The sequence below is a fragment of the Miniopterus schreibersii genome, assembly GCF_964146895.1.
Source record: "Miniopterus schreibersii genome assembly, chromosome: 13".
Lineage (NCBI taxonomy): Eukaryota > Metazoa > Chordata > Mammalia > Chiroptera > Miniopteridae > Miniopterus > Miniopterus schreibersii.
The window spans coordinates 55,620,249-55,635,770 of record NC_138113.1 but is presented as its reverse complement, the minus strand read 5'-3'; the positions used below and the strand labels follow the sequence as shown (position 1 = coordinate 55,635,770).

At 45.3% G+C, this 15,522-nt stretch overlaps 1 protein-coding gene across 5 annotated transcripts in view; it reads right to left on the bottom strand.

Annotated features, from left to right (window-relative positions):
• Window positions 1–15,522, bottom strand: part of UXS1 (UDP-glucuronate decarboxylase 1) — a 91,747-nt gene that overhangs the window by 23,109 nt on the left and 53,116 nt on the right. For all 5 annotated transcript variants that reach the window (XM_081157200.1, XM_081157201.1, XM_081157202.1 and 2 more), the window contains 2 exons: window positions 3,340–3,444; window positions 305–364 (listed from right to left, as the gene is read on the bottom strand). In XM_081157200.1, coding sequence (XP_081013326.1) covers window positions 305–364; window positions 3,340–3,444 — 165 coding nt within the window. The remainder of the gene's footprint in view (window positions 1–304; window positions 365–3,339; window positions 3,445–15,522) is intronic.

The following is a 15,522-nucleotide window of genomic DNA, read 5'->3' as shown; positions in this document are numbered from 1 at the left end:
CACAGCAGTGAGGAACTGGTAAGAGTCCCTTCGCCGAGCACGCTTCAAGGCCAACACGGAGTTCTTGGGGTCAGCTCATGACACACACTTTTTACACTAAAGAACATGCACCAGCTAAGCTGGTCAAGAATCCCCAATGGATTGATTTCTGGGGTTCTCTCAGAGCAGAACGCAAAACACTTCTGTGGAACCATGAGTGGCAGGTCCTCATTGCCAAGGAGCCTTGATCCAGGCGCCAAGGATGTGCGTCAGCAGGGACACAGGAGCCTGTGATGGCGGAGACGGGGAAGCCCTAGCCACTTACCTCCATACACCTCTGAGGTGGAGGCCAGGAGCAGACGTGCACCGACTCGCTTTGCCAGCCCTACAGAAAGCAGGGACATGATATGAGCAACTGTCAACTTCAGAGAAACAGGAAAAATACACATGCACATGTTTGTTGTCAGCTTCAGCAATTTCTTAAGTATTAATGGTATTAGACCATCCATATATCTTCAATTATCCACTCTGACTGCATCTACTTCGGAAATAAAAATGGGGGGAAAAAACAAAACGTCCAACAACAACCAACCAATAAAAACAGTAAGAAAAACACAGATGACCTCCCAGAAGCCCAGTATTCAATTAGATGCTCATGAATTAAGAAGGGTCAGATGCATAGGCTGTTGGCTTGATGACGTGTGATTTGAGGAGTTTCACAAAGATGCCTCTGCCCCGACATATCACCATATTTTATGCCGTAGCTTCACCCTGGCTTGCATAAGGCAAAGCTCTGCACACTTTAACTTCCTTCCACTATTGTCCCCAAAACGGCCCACCTGCCACCTCCTCCTCATGCTCCCTGAGCCAGCCCCTTTCCGGCACCTCCACCCATCCTCTCGACTCCTTCCAGGGTTGGCTTAATAGCACCTTCTCCAAAGCAACTCAGCACATCCTGCCACCCTGCTCTGAAACTTCCCTGCATTTACCCCCGATGTGTCAAGTGGACAAGAACATCCTTCTCTATGGTGGTCATATAGGTGTGGGACTCAGGCTCTGAGGAGCCCTGTGCAGAAGAATCCCATGGCCCTTCACTCAACCCAGTGCTTCCCACCCACCCTCCACCACGGAGCCCTGAGCAGACACTCGCAGCACCCAGTGCTGCCACAGGCCCACGCAGGGCAGCCAGGAGGAGGGGAGGGGAGAACACGGCTGCACCCACGCTGGGGAGGCGGGCAGGCGAGAGGAAGGGTCCTAGTGTGAGGAGAGACCAGGGGTAGGAGTGTGCAGGAGCGCCTGGGGGAGCCATGAGGATGCTCATCGAGAAAAGAGAACGGAGTTGCTGCAAGGTGAGGGTTTCGGGATAACCTGAGCAAATGCCACCTGTGGCTGAGGAAGAAAATGGCCCAAGGGATGTCATACGACACTGAATTCACAAGCTCCCAACACCATAGGCCCATCTCCTTCATTCCAGCTCACCAGAGAGTCCGGAGTGGACGACACCACATGACAGCAGAGACATGGTAGCTGCACAAGGACCTGACATCTTTCTCTTTAATTAAACTTTTAATCTGAATTATCCATTCAAATGCAGTTGAAAGAATACAGGGAGATCTCATGTACACTTTATCTAGTTTCCCCCAATGGTAAAAATTTGCACAGCTCAGTTCAGTATCATGACCAGGATGCTGGCACGGCATACCTGAGAAAAAGAACGTCTCCCTCCCCACAGGGAGGAGCCAGGGCAGCACGGCCATGCTGCTACGGCGTCCAGGTGTCTATACAGAGACTGGACAAAGCGCTGCACCAGGGAGATGCCCAGCACAGGACACGGGCGGTGAGCCTGCAGAGAGGGGCCCCACCAGGAAGAGCCAGGCGGCGTGTGCAGAATGGAGACAGCTCCTCAGCTCAGAATACATTCCCATTTGGGTCTCTTCCAGCCTAGCGATCATCCCTCCTCACCTCTGTCCAAGTCACTCCCAGAAGACCCTCTGCCATCCCTTCTAGACCTCCAGGTCCACCCTCACGTAGGACTGGGCCTTAGCCCACGCCACTGCACCTTGAACTCGAACAGCACTCTACGGATGCCTCCTTTCTGGGACCTTTCCCTCCTCCTGGGAGCCACTGACACCTCTGCCATATAGTCTCCCCCTGAGATGCCAGGTCCCCAGCAGAGGACCCTGAGTACAGTCCTTACTGACCTCCACCATGGACAGGGCAGTGCCACGGGCACATCACTGCACGGCCTGAATGGTATCTTTATAAACACCCCGTGCCCCATGTTTTTCCTCTGTTGTGTCTAGCTCTGGTATGAAGGCAGGGCAGCCTGTCACACACCATACCTATAAGCAGAGCAGTGAGCACTCTCTTCTGTCAGGTGACCAGGACAGGAGACAAACACAGAGGACAACAAATGACCGTTTACTTCACTCCAACAAAGCTGAACTCCTCTCACAGAGTCAGGTCTACAAACCCTGAAAACCAAGCGCCAACTGCCTCTCAGACTCTAGTCTGAGGCTTCAGTCAGATTTAAATTTACTGCCACCTTTCCTAAATCCAGTGGTAGAACTTGTTTAACCTGTCCTATAATTAAACCCGTTTTTTCCTGGGCATTTTAAAAAGCGGTTCCTTTTTAAAGGAACTTTGTAACTCATCAGAGCCCCGGGTGTGCTGGGAGCCTATGCAAAGTGTAAGCATGCCTCCCACTCCAAGCATGAGTGTGTGCACACTGCCCACAGCATGTCATTTGGAAATACACACGTGGCCACCTCTAATGGGCTCTCTCTCATCTCGCACTCTAAGGCAAGTCCTGCCATAGTCTGGAGCCAGGTACTAGGTTTCCACAGCCCCATGAGGACAGTTTTCCTCCCACTCCTTCCAGGAGCGCTCCTGAAACCTGTGTGTGTGTGTGTGTGTGTGTGTGTGCTGTGTCTATGGCATGTGTGTGTGGTGTATGTGTTTGTGTGGTACGTGTGTTTGCGGTGTGTGTGTGCTGTGTGTGTCTGTGTGTGTGTAGTCCTCTGCAACCCAATCTTGAGCTGAACTGCCAGCGCCCCTCTGCAGCAGGAAGGCGCCATGCCATGTGTCAGAGGGGAAAGTGGAGGGAGGCTGGGTCCTCACCTGGAAGCACAGATGGTCAACCCAGGGGATGGAACTGGGGCAATAGACTGAGTAGTTACTACCATGACCGTCTCCCCATGACCAATTCTGATGGCAAATAAAGTCACACTGAATAGCCCAGGCGGGGTTGAGGGAGGGTGTAAAGGCCAGGATCAAGCTCCATAGCACAGTCAAGACCTACGCTCGGAGCCGTCTACATGCTGCCAATAGCAGCTGCAAAGGAAGGAAGGCGCAGCTCACCCAGCATGTTCAGCGTCCCGATCGTATTGGTCTTCAGCGTCTTGATGGGGTTGTACATGTAGTTAGGAGGGGAGGCTGGAGAGGCGAGATGGTATATCTGGTCAACTACAGGAGACAAAACAGAAGCATGTTATTTCCAAGAAAACACTAAAATAATTCTGAACCCCTGACTTCAGACTGTTTAATAAAGGTGTTTGTGTATCTTTCACCAAAATTTTATTTTATTATTCTTCATAGGAACTAATTTATATATGCCATAAGGAGAACTTTAAGCAAAACCAAAAAGTCTAATTATGTGGAACAAAAAGTTATGTGCTGGGCCAATTATTTGGGCCGATTCTCCTCTCATCAGGGTCAGTCTGAGAACCAAGCTGATTGTTTTCTGAGAAGACCTGCCCCAGATGCGGCAGTCAAATCAGAAGACTGATTTTTCAGACAAAGAATTAAGTACCAAAACCTAAAGCATCAATTTTCAACCTTTTTCATCCCATGGGTACACATAAATTACTTAAATTCTGCTGCACACCAAAATATACTTTTTTGCTGATTTGACAGAAGAAATAGGTGTACTTTTGATTCATACCAAACGTCTATTGCTGTGTTGGCTCCTGTCATTTACTGGACAATCTAAGGGAAAAGAGGTCCGTGCCCCAAATGAAACAGTCAGGTATTGCATGTTTTAAACATTCTTGCAGCACACCAGTTGAAAATTGCTGCTCTAAAGTAAACAACATTTTTAAATGGTAAAACAAGCCAGACGTAAAAGCAAAGGCACAAATGTATGGGAGAAAACAGCCTTTCACTTTGCTCTTATGTATCCAGGACACATAAAACCACACGCTGAGATGACCTCAGGGGGTGGTTTCTACAGCCACGAACAGCACAACAATTGGGACTCTACACACAACCTCGATGCACAGGCATCCCTGTAACATCGCCACCCACAACCCTCGCCCCCAGGTCAGGGACACCTGCCACACAGCAGAGCGGCCCCGGGAACAACGGCTCCTAAGGAAGGAACAAGATGAGCAGGCGCGGAGGAGGAAGCCACCCCGCCAGCAGATGGCCTTGCCCCTTCAGCTCTAGGTCACCATCCCAGGAGAGCCAGGGCATGGGGACCTGAGACACTACTGCCACAAGAATCCTCCCATGCTCACAGCCTCAGCCCCCGCCCAAGGGCACCTGCAGCGATTCCTCCACTACTGGCTCCCCATCCCCCAGGCCTCCCACTCGCTTCCCAACCAGGGACCAGGGCTCTCCTTTGAGGTAACAGCACATCAGGGGCTAGGTTTCAGAGATGACAGGCAAAACGAGCAAACTCTGATATAACTTTTCTCAGAACACACGACCACCCAAAAATGCCCAAGCTCCCCACCCACACCCACCCACCACCCATCACCCTGAAAATCTCCTGCAGGAATCACTGCAGCACCTTCAACGATCTGGGGCTGTTTCCTGACACGCTGCCCAACCCCAGAGTGAGAGTAGAAGGAGAATTTCTCATCCTCAGACAAGGAGGAGTGGTGCTCCAGACTGTGAGCTGGGTCACCACTTAATTCTCTCTAATGATCAGTCTTTCAAGCCTGAGGGTGTCTGAGCTGCATACACAAGAGCAGCCAAGGCCAAGGGAAAGGGGGAGCTGGATAGTTCCACACACAGCACCTGTGGGAAGGAGTTCCAGGTATTGTACAGGTTCCTGGAATAACCAGGGACTGTTTTTCCTGTACTGTGACGCTGTGTCGAGGGAGACAAGAACACGAGGAAGGCTGTAGGTCCCATCTTCTGGATATTTGTGAGGTTTCTTTGTTTGCCAAGATTATTCCAGCAAATTCCTGGGGTATTTTTTTAAAAAAGGTCTTCCTATTTAAAAAAGAGTACTAGGAAACACCACCCCTTCCTATCCAAATCCCAACAACATTTTCGCAGAAACAGAAAAAAATTTATGCTGGAATTCATATGGGATCTCAAGGGACCCTGAACAGCCAAAACAATCTTTATAAAAGAACACAATTGAAAGACTCATACTTCCTGATTTCAAAACATATTACAAGGCAACAGTAATCAAAACAGTGTGGCATTTGCATAAAGACAGACATATATGTCAATGGAATAAAGAGCCCCCAAATAAGTCTTTTTTGTATATGATCAAATGATCCTCAACAAGGGTACCAAGTCACTCAATGGAGAAAGAAGCAAGGGTTAACAAATGGTCCTGGGAAAACTGAGTATCTGTAAGCAAACAATGAGGCTGAGCCCTTACCTGACTACACACTACATACAAAAATTAACTCAAAATGGATTAAAGATCTAAACGTAAGACCTAAAACAATAAAACTCCTAAAGGAAAACATGGGAAAAAGCTGAATTTAACACTGGATTTGGCACGGATTTCTTGGATATGACACCAAAAACGAAGGCAATGAAAGCAAAAATATACAATTGGGACTATATCAAACTTAAAAACTTTATGCCAATATCAAAGGATACAATCAGCAGAGTAAAAAGGGAATCTATGGAATGGGAGACAATATTTGCAAATCATAGCTGTGATAAATTAATATGCAGAATATATAAAGAACTCCTACAAATCAACAACAAAAATATCAGCCCAATTAAAAAACGGCAAAGTGCTTGAATAGGATTTCTCCAAGGATGACAAACGGCCAATAAGCTTATGAAAAGATGCTCAGTGTCAACAATCATCAGAGAAATGCAAATCCAAATCACAAGGAGGCATCAATTACACCCCACCCCTTAGGATCCTATTAAAAAGTAACAGAAAATAATAACAAGTGAAGGCAAAGATGTGAATTGGAACCACTGAGCACTGCTGGTGGGAGTGTAAAATGATGCAGCCACTGTGGAAAACGATATGGCAGTTCCTTGAAATATTAAAACCAGAATTAACACATGATCACATGGTGGTTCCCAGGGGCTAGTGGGAGGGGGAGAGGGAGTTACTGCTCAATGGGTAGAGTTTCAGTCTAGCAAGGTGAAAAGTTCTGGAGATCTGTTTTACAACAATGTGAATATCCTTAACACTACTGAACTGCACACTTAAAAAATGGCTAAGATGGGGCCCTGGCTGGGTAGCTCAGTTGGTTAGCGCATTGTCCCCATTCACCAAGGTTGTGGTTCAATCCCCAGTCAGGGCACATACAAGGATCAGCCAATGGTGCATAAGTAAGTGGAACAACAAGTTCATGTTTCTCTCTCTCTCCCCATCCCTCCCTCCTTCCTCCTAAAATCAACTAAAAAGTACTTAGGATGGTAAAAAAAAAACCCACAAAGATGAGTGATGAAAGCAAATGAAAAAATGAGTGTTAGTGAAAATGGGTAAAACCTTTATTACCAAAGCTGAAGTGAAAAATGAATGGTTTTGGTTTATATATTTGCTCGCCTCCCTTTCCCAATCCTGGGCGTACAACAGTCAAAATCAGGCTCCTGAGAGACTGCAGATCATTCGAGATTCCCCACCAGCCCCTGCTCTACATCATCACCCAGGGAAGTTTTGGAATGCCCGGGCTCCTGGCACCCTGACATGGACACTCCAGGCAGGGAGACTCTGGAAGTTTATAATATGGATGTTTAAAAGCCACATTTGAAAACCAGTGAGTTAACTTAAAAATAGAACCCCTGGTGTTAAAATAATTTTTCTTCGAGGAAAAAAAACAACTAAAACCGGCCTGGCCAAGTGTGGATCAGTGCTTGAACATCATCAACACAGGAACCAAGAAGTCAGTTTGATTCCTGGTCAGGGCACATGCCCGGGTTGCAGACGTGATGCCCAGTGGGAGTGAGCAGGAGGCTGTCAAACAATGTTGTTCTATCCATCTATCCTTCTCTTATTCCTTCCTCTCTCTCTAAAAATCAATAAAAACATATTTAAAAAAACTAAAACTACACAAGACCTTTTAAAGTTGTTTATAGTCTGTCAATATGCAAATTCACTGAAGGGATCTATCTAAGTATGAGGAAACTCCTGTGACCGCTGTGCAATCCCCACCTCTTTTGCTAAAAACAAAAAGCAAATGAGGCCCTAGTCAGGTAGCTCAACTGGTTAGAGCATCATCCCGATATGTCAAGGTTGTGGGTTCGATCCCCGGTCAGGGCACATACAAGAAACCACCAATGAATGCATAAATAAGTGCAACAACAAATTGATGTTTCTCTCTCTCCCTTCCTCTTTCCCCAACATCAACTAAAAACAAACAAATAAAAATTCTGTATGACAATTGCAAGTTGACAGAATAGTTCTCACAAAATCCCGTCATTCTTAGGCTGCTTTCTCTTTTCTAGTTTGCAGATGTGCCCATAACAGCATGGGTCAGCTCCCGCACATCTGCTTTTTTAAAAGCTCAAGGTGTGCAGGTGTAAGGAGCAGACCATTGCATTTCCTCTTTTTAAAACACCTCACCACACCGGCTGCTGCTCTCCAGCGGGACTGCCAGATTCAAACAGTGAGCGTCGATATGAAGCACAGCACCCCATCTCCTACCCTTACAACCGCTACTTTAAGATAAACAAGAGCAACAAAATTTACTATGTAGAAGCAATGACCTCTTCTCCTTTCCTGGTGCAGTGCAAAGGATGGCAGCCCACAGAATTCCAGAGGATAGGTAACTGTAGGAAGCTGAGTAAAGCTTATCCTAGCTTCAGTCTACTGCTTCGCTAGTTCCACCGCCTGCGTCCCCTTGACCGAACTGCTCCCCCTTCACCAAATAGAATGTAGTTTGTTTGTTTTTTCTGCCTTTATATTCTCCCTGCAAAAACTGTTCGGGACTGCGAGTTTGTTTAGGGCAAGAGCCCATTCGCAGCCGCTGGAGAATAATAAAAAACTCCAAATAAACAATTCGGTCTCTGTGTGAATTAGTCTCACGTAACCTGGGTATAACAGACAGACCTTCAGGCCGAGCTTGGCAGCAGGGGGCACACACAGTCACCAACCACCACCATTTCTGCTCTCATAGATGGGGCCTCCAAACGTCCCTAAAGCCAGCACCAATTATTCAGCACTGTTTTAATCCGAGGTGATGTTTGCAGTGAAAGGAACTACATCAAAGACTAAGAGCCCTAGCCAGTTTTCTCAGTGGTTAGAGCATTGGCCCGCGGACTGAAGGGTCCCAGGTTCGATTCTGGCCAAGAACACATACCTCGGTCACAGGCTCAGCCCCGGCTGGGGCATGTGCAGGAAGCAACTAATCAGTGTCTCTCTCTCACATCGATGTTATTTTTTTCTCTCTCCCTCCCTCCCCATTGTTTTGTCAAGTGCTTCACACAAAACTCTACTAGATGACAACCAGCTCTTTGAGCAGGAGAAGCAAACTCTTTTCTCCCCTGTGATTAGCAACCAACTTTGCTCTCTGCAGGGAGGGTGGCCTCACCATTACCCAGGAGCACATATAAATGCAGATTCCTAGGCAGTGACAATGCATCAGAATGTCTAGGCAGCCCAGGAATCTGCAACCAAAAACAGATAACCGCTACTTGGTGCTTCAGCCCCACCCGGGCAGTTTGTGAACAATGCGAAATAAGTTAGCTGAGTAAAGAGATGAGGTATAAACTGGGTTTTGCATTCGAAAGCTGTGCATCTGGTTCCCTGTATCTCTCACCACTGGGCAACTTAGCCCAGCAGCTGCTCCCCATTCACCCACCTGAAAAGGCTCAGATGTGCTCGATAAAATTATTTTGTGATGTTAAATAGCAACACTGAGGCATCCTGTCTAAACCTGAAAACCCTATGAAAAACAATGTTTTCAACAGCCCTTCTTTGCTATGAGAATCTGTTCTCCCCATAACATCCACATAAACTCCAGTTACTGTCCTAAAAAGGACAGGATATAAGAATCTATTGACTAATTAATCCAATAAGGAATTAGGAGGAGAGTGGGGGAGAAAGTTTAGAACAAGCATAAATAATCCATGAGAGGAGCTATGAAAACACTAAGGAATATTAATAACAGAGCAGCAAAACTCCTCAAAACATGTCAACTGCACAGTTAAAGTATACCAGAAATGAGCATGGCACTGAGCCACTCTGTGGGGGGTGCAGAGAGAAATAAAAACGGAGAAAGGCAGGCCCACTGTCGCTGGACATGCGCCCCCTAGAGACTGATGGCCAGATGAACTCACCCCGACCCCGGTTATATTTACAAGGGCCATGCGCTGTAATCACAGCTAGAAAACCAGGAGCCATAAGAAGTGAGCCTGTAGGACTCAAATTAATTACCAAGGAAGGGAAACCATGAAACATTAAACAGTAAAGCAAACCAGTGTTTTTCTTTTTTACCTAATTTCCTTATATAGTTTTAAAACGGCATTCCTGGCATAATGCAGGCCTGGTAGTTTTGTGTTGGGAAGAGGGTAGAAAAGTGGAGGCACGCCCGGCCCTCCAGTGCATTCTGAAAACCCAACTCGCCCGACCAGTGAATTTTCTAGGCGTCCATAATGAACTGCACTGGCCCTGAGTCCCACATAAATGAGACAAAAGAGTGAAGGGGAAAATAACGTCAAAATTGAACTCTTTACTCAAAATTTTTGTTCAGAGTTCATTGAGAAATCGTGTTATCTCCTACCAAACGGGAAATCCACATAAGAAGCCACTAAATGTTTACATCTCCCTTTGATGGTTTTAAGTTCCTAGAGCAGGCTGCATAAACCGCCCTGGGCCAGCGCCACACCTGCTGGACTGGTAAGATGCCAATTAAGTACTGGCACCCTGGAAGTGAAGATTCTGCAAAGAATTAAAAAATGCAACGCAGAGTTGGTTCTTTCTGTGAACATGCATGATTATTTAGTGTATGGTGAAATCCCACAATAGAGACATGCTACACATTTCTCTTTCTACAGCCCGAGGCTGAGGCATGGCACAACCACTGCACAGGACATCACTGCAGCACAGAGCACATGGCACAGCCCTGGTCCCCAACACCAGTATTTACGGAAAACAAGATTCCAAGAGACACAGACCTTTCCAAAGTGTAAAGATCACATTGCTCTTGGCACAAAAAAGCAAGAGTGGGGTTTTCCCTTAATTTCCTATCAAATAATACCGATTCAATGCAAAAAAAAGACTGCACACACCGAGCCAGAGGTCTGGCTTGGCCCAGGATGGAAAGTTACCACTTGCCAATTTCCCGGACACTGGCAGCCACCTTCCTCTCTAAGACTCCTCCAAGTACTAAGGGGCTCACCATGATAACACCGGCCAGAAAGCACCCCAGGGCCTGAGTGGCACGGGAGGAACGCCCCATGGCTCCAAGTTGAACAGAGGATCTCTGAGAACTGTAGCCTCTGCATTTTATGTTCATATTTGCAACGTAAATTGAAAGTAAGAAAGGAAATGTCTAAACTGTAATTTAATCACAATGTTCTAATCCCAGCAGCACTCCTCAAATGTCTGCAAAAACATGGACTAGTGTCCTTGGCACACACCTGTGTCCCACCTTTTTGACTCCAGGGTGGCTGGGTATGAAGAGTCAGCCTCTCCCGGTCTGGTCCTTGCATCCACTCTCCCGGCCTTTCATGGGAATTCCATGCCTGGGTAAAGGTAGGTAAGAGGGCACCAAGCTGGTTTCCCCACCTATAAAATGACCATAATTGCCTACCTCACAGGAGTGTTGGAAGAACTGAATTTGTAATCATACGTAGTGATTAGAACAGTGCCTGGAACACAGTCCCTGCTGTCACTCCTGCCATTTCTGCCTCCATTTTCCTGCACCTCTTTCACACAGGCACCCCACGCGCCAGGAGTTGGCTCCCCACCACACAATGGGCACTTCTGCCTTTTTCTTTCCCTACAGAAATGCTGTTCTCAAGATTCCGGCTTATGCAGATGCTGGACAAGTAAACTGGAATTGCTTTGTAGGGAGGCCAGGCTCCATGCACCAGGAGCCTGGACATGTGTCCTAAGGTGGTGACAGTGACTTAGATGTGTATTCAGGTGGCTTTCACAAGCAAGGTTTACAATGGCCCCAAACAGCAACAACCTAAATATCCAACAGCACAGGAAAAATGAAAGTATACTTGTAAGATGGGGAAATGTTAATAAAATAATGTTGGGGGGAAATGTCTCTTTGTAAATAGATCTGGAATAGCCACATCACAGACTACCAAGCAGCTGAATGGTAGCTGAATGCATGATGCAGAAAGGTCACCAGGATACAAGTAGCAGAAAAAAATGAGATGCAGAGCAATAAAGAATACTTTAGCTATAATAAGGGGAAATTATGAGTAACTATTTATATTAACTGGGCCACATAAAGAAACTGCAGATGAACACAAAAAATTGTTAACAGCAGTGTCTTGAGGAGAGCTGAAAACTAGCAAGATGGGATACAGAGGCAAGATGAAGACTTTTTACAGTATATGTTTTAAATTTTTAAAAAATTTTGGACCATATAACTATAGTTCCCACTAAGCATGTTTTTAATTTTTAAAAAATCACATTTAGGGAAATGATTGGATATTAACATGAACAGAGTACTTTTGGATAGGAAGGTTAAGTATAACTTTCTATTTTTTTATACTTTTCCAAATTCTCTTTATCATGTATATATTACTTTTATCATTAGGAAAGAACAGTCTTTGAAAAGTGAAAAAAATTAAGATTCTCTTCCATCTCATTCTTTATCAAATACATAAATAAGAAACCTAATTCTTTCATTTAGTTCAAAATACTTCGTAATTTCTCTTGAGATTTCTTCTTTGACCCATGTGTTATATTGTTTAATCTCCAAATTTTTTGGTTTTCCAACAATCTTTGTTATTGATTTCTAGTTTAATTCCACTATGGTCTGAAAGCATAATTTATATAATTTCTATTCAACTTTCTTTCTATTTATTAGCAAACTTAGAAGTTTATTAGCATGTATTAAGGGCCCAGAATGTGGTAAACCTGAGTGACTTTCCATGGGAGCTTGAGAAGAGACGCGTTTTCTGCCCCTGTTGAATGAGGTAGTCCACAGATGTCAACTCTACCCAGCGAATGGTAGTGCTGATTCTATTATGCCCTGACTTGTACCTGATGGATCTGTCCACATCTGACAGAGGGGAGCTAAAGTCCCCAACAACAGTAGTGGACTCACCTAGTCCCCCTTTCAGCTCTCAGTATTGTGATGCTCTGTTAGGTGACAAGCGAGTCCTGCATCAGTGTGCAATGTCCCTCTTTAACCCTGCCCACGCTCCTTACTCAGAAGTCTAGATTGTCCGAAACTGACACAGCTACCCCAGCTTTCCTCTGTATTAGCAAGGTATATCTCTCTTCACCTCTTTACTTTTAAACTACCTATCTTTATATATAACATGTGGGTTACTTGTAAAAAAACATACACAGTTGACTCCTAAACAATGTGGGGTCAGTTAAGGGTATAAACCCCCAATGCAGATGAAAATCCACATGTAAATACTGACTTCCCAAAATTGTAAGTACTAATAGCCTACTATTAACCAGAAGTCTTACTGATAACATTATAAATAGTCAATTAACACATTATAGATCATTTACAAAGGCTTTGAGGGGCCTTCCGATCAAGATAGTAGCATAGGTAAATGCAGTACTCACATCCTCCCACAACCACATCAAAAACATGACAGAACTACAGAAAAACCACCATTCAGAACCGCCTGAAATCTAGCTGAATGGTAGTCCTATAACTAAAGACATAAAAAAGCTTCATCGAGACTGGTAGGAGGGGTAGAGACACAGAATGGGCTGATCCCACACCAACATGTGGCAGGTAAAAATTGGGAGCATTATGTAGGCTGAAGTCCAAACAGAAGATCAAGGGGATCCAGCCCTATCCCAGGCCCCCAATCCCAGGGTTCCAGTGCCAGGAAGAGAAATCCCCATAACTTCTGACTGTAAAAACCAATGGGGATTGTGGCTGAGTGAATGGAGGCTGCTGGAGTCCCAGGCCCACTCATGGACTTACTAAGACTCACTCCCTCTGAGCTCCAGCATTGGGGCAGCAGCTGGAAAGGAACCAGGGACATATAGGAAGGAACTGAATTGTCAGGCATCAGAGCGAGAGCTGGATGGGCAGCATTCTCCCAGACAGAAGAGCTGGCAGAAGCCATGGATCCTTTGCTGAGACCTCCCCCACAGAGCCCACAGGGAGGCTCTCCATCAACCTGGCTAACACTGTTCACCCCACACTGGTGTGTCCAAGACCCAGCCCCAGCCAACTTGTGGGCCCACCCAAGCTGTTTCCAGTGGCATTTCCATATAAATGGCCTGTCTTGGTTCATCTTCAGACTTTCCTAAAATCTCTCAAACAAGCAGCATCTGGCCTCAGTGTGCCCCATACCTCTCAGTAAGTGGCCCCCGGGCCAGCACTAGCAGCAGCCTGCCTTGGTTCACAGCTTTGTCTCTCCTGGGCACCTTCAAGCCCAACATAAGTAGCAAACATCTGAAGATGGCTCTGTAGTTCATGCCAGGTGGCCCTGGGCAGAACACAGATGGTGGCTGAGCTTGGCCTGTACCTCCAGGGAGGACCCTGAGCCAGAGCACCCAGTGGATAGCTTCAGGCGTCATCAAAGCACCACCACCCAAAGACTTCCATAAGAAATACACTCAAGGATGGATTCAGCAGGCACCAGAGCCCTGCTGAAGTGAAGAAAGTCTTGATCCATGGGGTGGGCACCTGTACAGCTGATCCTCCATGGTGGTTGGTGGTAGCAGCTAGTCCTTGCAGCCAATTGGCCTGGGGGTAAATCCCTCTCAGTGAAGTACCAACAACAATCAAGGCACAACTACAACAGGAGGGTGTATATGTATCGCACAGAGGCACACCTGGAGTGCCCAGCTCGGCTGAATGAAAAGGGAGGCTGTGCCACTGGACCCTACAGGACACCTACTACATAAGGCCAGTCTACCAAGCACAGGAGATATAGCAGCTCTACCTAATACACAGAAACAAACACAGGGAGGCTGCCAAAATGAAAAGATAAAGAAACATATTCCAAATGAAATAGAACAAAACTCCAGAAAAAGAACTAAACAAAATGGAGAAAAGCAACCTACCAGAAGCAGAGTTCAAAACACTGGTTATAAGGACTCAATGAAATTAGGGGAAGAGCAGATGAACTTAAAAAAACTTCAACAGCATAGAAAAAAACAGACATGAAAATCATAAAAAAGAACCAATCAGAAATGAAGACTACGCTAACTGAAATGAAGAATTATTTACAGGGAATCAACAGTAGAGTAGATGAAGTAAAAAAAAAACAACCAGAAATTTGGAATATAAGGAAGCAAAAAACACCCAATCAAAACAGGAAGAAAAAAAAAAGAAGAATCCAAAAAAATGAGGACAGTGTAAGGAGCCTCTGGGATATCTTCAAGCATTCCAACATTTGCAACATGGGGATGCCAGGAGAATAGAGAGAGCAAGAATTGAAAACCTATTTGAAAAAATGTCAGAAAAAGTCCTTACCCTGGTGAAGAAAATAGTCATACAAGTCCAGAAAGTGCAGAGAGTCCCCAAACAAGATGAACCCAAAGAGGCCCACAACAAGTCACATCATAAGTAAAATGCAAAAGGTTAAAAACAAAGAAAGAAGCAAAAGCAGCAAGAGAAAAGCAGTTAGTTACCTACAAGGGAGCTCCCATAAGACTGTCAGCTGTTTCTAAACAGAAACTTTGCAGGCCAGAAGGGAGTCACAAGAAACATTCAAAGTGATGGAAAGCAAGGACCTACAACCAAGATGACTCTACCCAGCAAAGCTATCCTTTAGAATCAAAGGACAAATAAAAGCTTCCCAGACAAGGAAAATCTAAAGGAGTTCATCATCACCAAACCAGTTTTATATACAGTGTTAAAGGGTCTCCTTTAAGAAGAAATTGAAAAAAAGAACTATGAACAATAAAATGGCAATAAATACCTATCTATCAACAACTGAATCTAAAAAAATAAAAAAGCAAAACAGAAACAGACTCATAGATACAGAGAACATTTTGATGGTTGTCAGATGGGAGAGGGTGGGGGTTGGGTGAAAAAGGTGAAGGAATTAAGAAGTACAAATTGGTAGTTACAAAATAGTCACAGAGATGTATAGTACAGCAGGGGAAATATTGTCAATAATATTCTAATAACTATGTATGGTGTCAGATGGGTACAAGATTTATCAGGATGATCACTTAGTTATGTAATGTCTAGTCACTGGAGTGTACATCTGAAACTA